Source organism: Apteryx rowi, unplaced genomic scaffold, assembly GCF_003343035.1.
Source record: "Apteryx rowi isolate R43461 unplaced genomic scaffold, aptRow1 scaffold_820, whole genome shotgun sequence".
In the NCBI taxonomy this organism is placed as follows: Eukaryota; Metazoa; Chordata; class Aves; order Apterygiformes; family Apterygidae; genus Apteryx; species Apteryx rowi.
Window position 1 is genome coordinate 215,046 of NW_020451117.1, and position 5,470 is coordinate 220,515.

General features: G+C 43.5%; 1 protein-coding gene across 1 annotated transcript in view; it reads left to right on the forward strand.

The window, feature by feature from the left end:
• Positions 1 to 1,256: 1,256 nt before the first annotated feature.
• The window catches only part of HOXA4 (homeobox A4), a 6,181-nt gene continuing 1,967 nt past the window's right edge, over positions 1,257 to 5,470 (forward strand). Inside the window, exon 1 of the mRNA XM_026089567.1 lies at positions 1,257 to 1,346. Coding sequence (XP_025945352.1) covers positions 1,257 to 1,346 — 90 coding nt within the window. The remainder of the gene's footprint in view (positions 1,347 to 5,470) is intronic.

Genomic DNA, 5,470 nt, shown 5'->3' on the forward strand with positions numbered 1-5,470 from the left:
TAAAAAAAAAAAAAAAGGCAATGATTAAAAATGCAAAAGTATCCGATTTCTCAACAACAAGAAGAAGGAAAAAAAAAACACCTTAGAAAGCTGGGGGAAACGGCAGAACTATTGAAACAAACAGTGCGAGTCTCTTACTCCTAAAAGAAGCTGCATAGCTTTTGTATATCTTTGTGGTTAAGGGCGTTACAACTGCAGGTCAAAAAGTTGAGGGTCAAAAGTTTACGTTTTGCACCACTCTTAGTCATTCGCCCAGACAGAGTTTGATGTCAATGTTATAGCCGAGATCTTGACTATCAGCACAAAAGATAAAATAGCTCTGAGTTACGTGTGTATCACAGTATGGACTCCAGGTGAACCCTACTGGCTGAATGACCTCAATTACCGAGGAAAGAATAGAAAATTCCTCTTTTCAAGAGTAATACACGTTGTATTTCATCTTGAATTATCGGCCACATTTGTGGCTGAATATCTCGGGTTCAGCGCGGCAGGTAAACGTACATGTTACCCCCACACCAGCCACTGGTGCTGCCTCCTCAAAGCGTCAGGTAGCAAAATGTTTCACCCTTGTTTATTATATAATAACCTGCTTAAAGAGGTTTAATGCTAAGCCTTCTCACTTTGCAAAATGGCAGGAAGATAAGATAGGAGCAAAGCTATTAACGTGTGTATCGATCCTAGCTGCGTCTTTGTTTTTGCTCTTATTTCTGTAGCGACCACTAAACTGTGCTTAAACAGGACATGCTGGAGATAATACTGACTGGTTATACGTTTAGTCCGAAAGAGTTCTTTTAAAATGCAGAGCGATGGGGACATATTGTGCTACCGATGGAAAATGTGCTGAGGACCTGGCGCCCCTGCATCTCCCCACGGCGCGGGGGGCTCCCCGAGCCTGATGGAAGGACCCCGAGACGGCGCTTTGCGGCGAAACGGGTGTCCGAGAGGCAGGAGTGTGTCCCCTTTCCCCAAAAAAATGTTTAGCGGGATTTCTTTGTGCAGGGAGTTATTTCCACGTTGCTGGGATTTTTTGTTGTTTACAAAGCCGCCTCAGTGTTGAAGCTTTAACTCCTCAGTTAGGCTTGTTTGGAAGAAGAACCGGATAATATTAACAGGGAATTTAATTTTGAGGGGAGACAACTGTATACCACCTCCGGATTCAGGCTGAAATTGTACGGATCGGGATCTGTGGAAGAGGGAAAGGATATTCCAAAATATTCAGAAGCAGATGTGAAAGGTGTGGAGGAGGGGACAATGCGATGAGGAAGACAGAGCGAGAGCGCACCTCACCACCATCCATGCGTAGCTGCTTTTCGACCCAAAAGCCCGGCGTCTATACTGTCCTCTATGTATTGGGTACACGTGAATTATTTACTAGAGACACATCTGGATCATCGTCTTCTAGCGATGTTTCTCCAGAACAAATACGCGAGGTGTTAGATTTCAGATTAGCCAAAATTATTACTGGACATTTTGCCTAAAGTACCTGCTGAAGCGTAGAAAGTGTACATAAGTATTTGCTCGGCATGTAGACATTATTCACAAGATCCTGCTGCTGCAAACTTGTAGTGAGCCCCTGTCTTACACATTTGGGGAGCCATTTCTCACTGGAGATACTCTACAACCTTTCAAATCTGGAGTATTTATTTGGTGTAAGAGCAAAGTCTGATAACAAGCTAAAAAACGTAGCCAAGTATCTATTTTGTTAAAGAATAGTAGGCAGATTGTTTCCAAGAATAACAATGCGTCTTTGATACTCCCCGAACGAAAGCTGTTACTATAACTGGGTAACTCAAGAGTAGGCGACTGAAATACATGTTTCCTTACCAAAACAATTAGTCGCTCGAATTCCATATTTTCAATCTAGTTCAGAATAAAAATATCAATGAGAATATTTTCAAAGAAGTTCAAACTGCAACTTCAATAAATATTGACTCTTCTTAACTGTTGTTTAAATTATCCCTTAAAAAATAAGGAGCAGAACGGTTATTAATTTGAGACGAACTATTTCTTTCCTTTCACTCTCTGCATTCAGCACATTGCACTCTGGCGTGGAAGGTCTGGTCAAAAGACCATTCATTCAAAACCCGAGCACAAATCTCATTTTATATGTGTTTATTTAACCACGCCAGGACAGAGCGAGCAAATCCCGCCAAACATCCAGTTGTTAAGAACATATCCTATGCCAGCGAAGTCATCGCTTTTGTAAAATGATGAACTTGGGCAAAAATGTGAGAGCCTTGCCCCAGTAGCTACCATGGAAAACGCCCGCTTCCAAAGGCGAAAGGCAGTAGCTGTCTTGAGGGCTTTCTGAGTGYCGGGAACAAAGGAGGGGATACAGTCGATACATTCCATAACGTTTACATTTTCCCGCGATTTTTTCTTAATTTTCTCTTAGAAGTAGTGACCTGGGCAAAGCACCCTGCTATCTAAAAGACACTGTTATAGACCTTTTAGAAAAACTAAGTCCAAGGCCGAGGTGAACTTCAGGTCACCGCGTCTAACAAATATGAAAATGTCGCCTGGTGAAGGGCACGCCTTGTTATTTAACAAAGACTGTCAATGTGTAAGATTAATAAGAAACAAAATGCACACGGTGTCACTTTTCGGTCACTTTGAAACTTGGGACAGCCTTGCATTCAAGAGGGGAAAGCTGGGGCTAAATATATTCAAAATGGTTCAAATCAAATTCAAACCAGGCTGCTAGTGCGATTCTTTCTCCTCCATCCACTCTCTGTGCAGGGTTCCCGGGCACGGCGAAAGGGTGACTAGAATTATTATTACTATTACGATTATTGCTATTATTCTCTCTTTCGTGGTAATTATGTTTTAGCCGCGCACGTGGAAGCTAGCAGATGTGCTTGCATGTTCACAAGAAACAGGGGGATCCCCCTGTCCCACTGTTTGGGTATGTATGAGGATGGCTCTTCTTGGTGCATGGAAATTAACTCTCTCACTCTCAACTTAATTTCAGTGAACTCCCCATCTCTTCCTCGACCCGATTCAGCCGGTAAACTCTCGGTCCTTTATTAACTGATTAAAGTCTCCTTCACCAGTGAAATTGAGCCTTTAGTCCTTCTATAAAAATAAGGAACCAGAGTTACTTTTTCATTTTCTTTCCTTTCCTTTTCTCCCTTTAAGCGGTTAGGATGATGCTACAAGTTTGTAAAGGGAAGTACCGGTGAAAAAAAGGGTTCTGAGATTGTTTATTACAGCCATAAATCTTGCAGTAAAATGTCGAAATGGCCGTGTGCAAGATAACACTTGGTGGTCTTGGCTGGGTTCTTGTTTATGATAACAAAACCACAAAGACATGGAACAGGCCTTTTGGAGGTCCTGCCTCAGCACATCTTCGCGGACTAATAGAGCCACACGAAAAAACAGACTTCAGCTCGGCAGCTCAGGTCACCTCGTAGATTTACAGTCGTATACAAAATTGCATCCTTCTCTGTTTAACCGAGCGCCAGAGACACACGGTACAAAGAGGTGCAATTAAACAAGTATACTTTGAGATCTAATCACGATAAATAATGTGAAACAGAACCTGGTCAGCTTTCCGAATATAGCACTGAGCATACAAGTTGAGGGACCAGTTTTCGTTGTATTTCGCTGTGGCTTGGAAGCACGGTAATCTGCTGTTATGTTCTAGCCATGGTGTCTCAGGACTTCCCTTATGCCGAGGATAATATTTACGATAATCCAGTGTAATTCATCTGGTGCTGCCCAGCAGGTATTTGTACGAATGTGTCTGTATGTGTGCATGTTATATCTCTTTACGCCGGGAAAATGCTCTCTCCTCGTGGTGGTCTTTGAGAATCTTTTATTTTTACAGCAATATAGGTTGGAGCTTTATTCTTTTATAATATGCTTTTTTTTAATAAAACAATCTCCCCTTTCCTGTCAAATGTGTGTTGCTGAACAGTTGCGGCTGTCTCTGTCTGCGTGTGTGTAAACGCATTTCCTCTCTATGCAGAGTAAATAGAGAAACTTATCTATTACACCAGTTAAAGAGCTCCATAGATGTTCTGTTGGAAATGAGTAAGTAAACGTGTTTTAACTCTCTTTACAAATTGGACATTCGATATGAGCAGGAAATGAGTGATTGTTTAGATAAGTACCCCAGTATACCCAAGTGTTGGAAATGTTCTAACATATTACAAGCCGTCTGCAATGTGCGTGTGTATGTGTATAAAATATAAATCGATACGATATGTGTCTAGTTGGATAGAATATATATTCAAATAGAATTTTATTGCATGTATCCATTATCTATAAAACGGCAAAAGACAATAATCTGAATTTAAACCAGGGTAACTGTTAATGTAACATCTTTAGGAGGGGAAGGTCTAAAACACATCACATTTACGCTTGATATATTAGACGTATTTTCCCATACCAGAAGATGAGATTACCCACTCAACAATTATATTCTCGAAGGGTGCGGTAAATATTTCTATGTGTTTATATGCTTCCCTGAAAAAGGGGAATAATCCGAAAAGTTCGCTTCTAACTTCCAATCTACAAGAGCAGATGATGTTCAATAAGTATTTTTCTCCCCTTAGAATAAGAGTCTAATTAGTTTAACCATCAAATTTCAATTATCTAAGGTCAGGGCGGTTGCCTCTTTTCTCTCTGAGCTGCAAATATCGTTAACAGTCTCAGTTTTAGCAATGCAGAAGTGCCAGAGTGCCCTCTCCTTCCTACGCCAGGGTTTGTGAGTCACTTCGGCGAAGGCACTGGCGATTTCTCGTGGAATTCAAAATTAATAAATAAAGCCAACACGAGGCATAGCAAACTGGCAAAATGAAATTCGTAGTTTGGAAAACGCTGCTATGCGGGGAGAGAGGTTCGCTGTTAGCCCTTCCGTCGGTAGGAAGTATTTGATATCAACGTGCCCTCCTTCCCCTCTCTCCCTTCCCCCTTTCCTCCCCGTTATTTCCAGGCTCGCTATATCCCTCACACCCCGCAAGACACTTAAAAAGACTCTCTTCGGCCTTCCCGCGACGTTCGTACTAACTTTTGCATCTATTCCTCCAGTTATCACGGCTTCAGAGGTGCAAAGGGATAAACAAGTCCCAGCTCTGCGAGCTCAGCAAGGCTTGCGCGCCCGCGGGACAGATCCCAGCGAGAGCAGCGCAGGTTCAGGGCGCGCCGCCCGCGCCCGGCAGCGCCGGCAGCCGCGCAGCGCGCAACCCGCCGCTCGGGGCTTTTGGAGACGGACTTGCTTAAAACTATTGTGCAGCGCCTTGTGCAATGCCTGCCGCCCCGTGGATCGCGCAGCCGGGCTGCTCTTTGATTTCGCGCCCCTTTCTCTACACGCTCCCGCACGGCCACCGACGGAGAAAGTGTCGGGGGAGAAAACTGTCAGATTTGGAGGATTTTTTTCTTGCGTGACACCGCTCGACGTGGCTCCTGTTCTCCGGGCAGGAGCAGCCGGGGATGCTGGTGCGGAGAGGGCGAGGGGGCAGCTGCG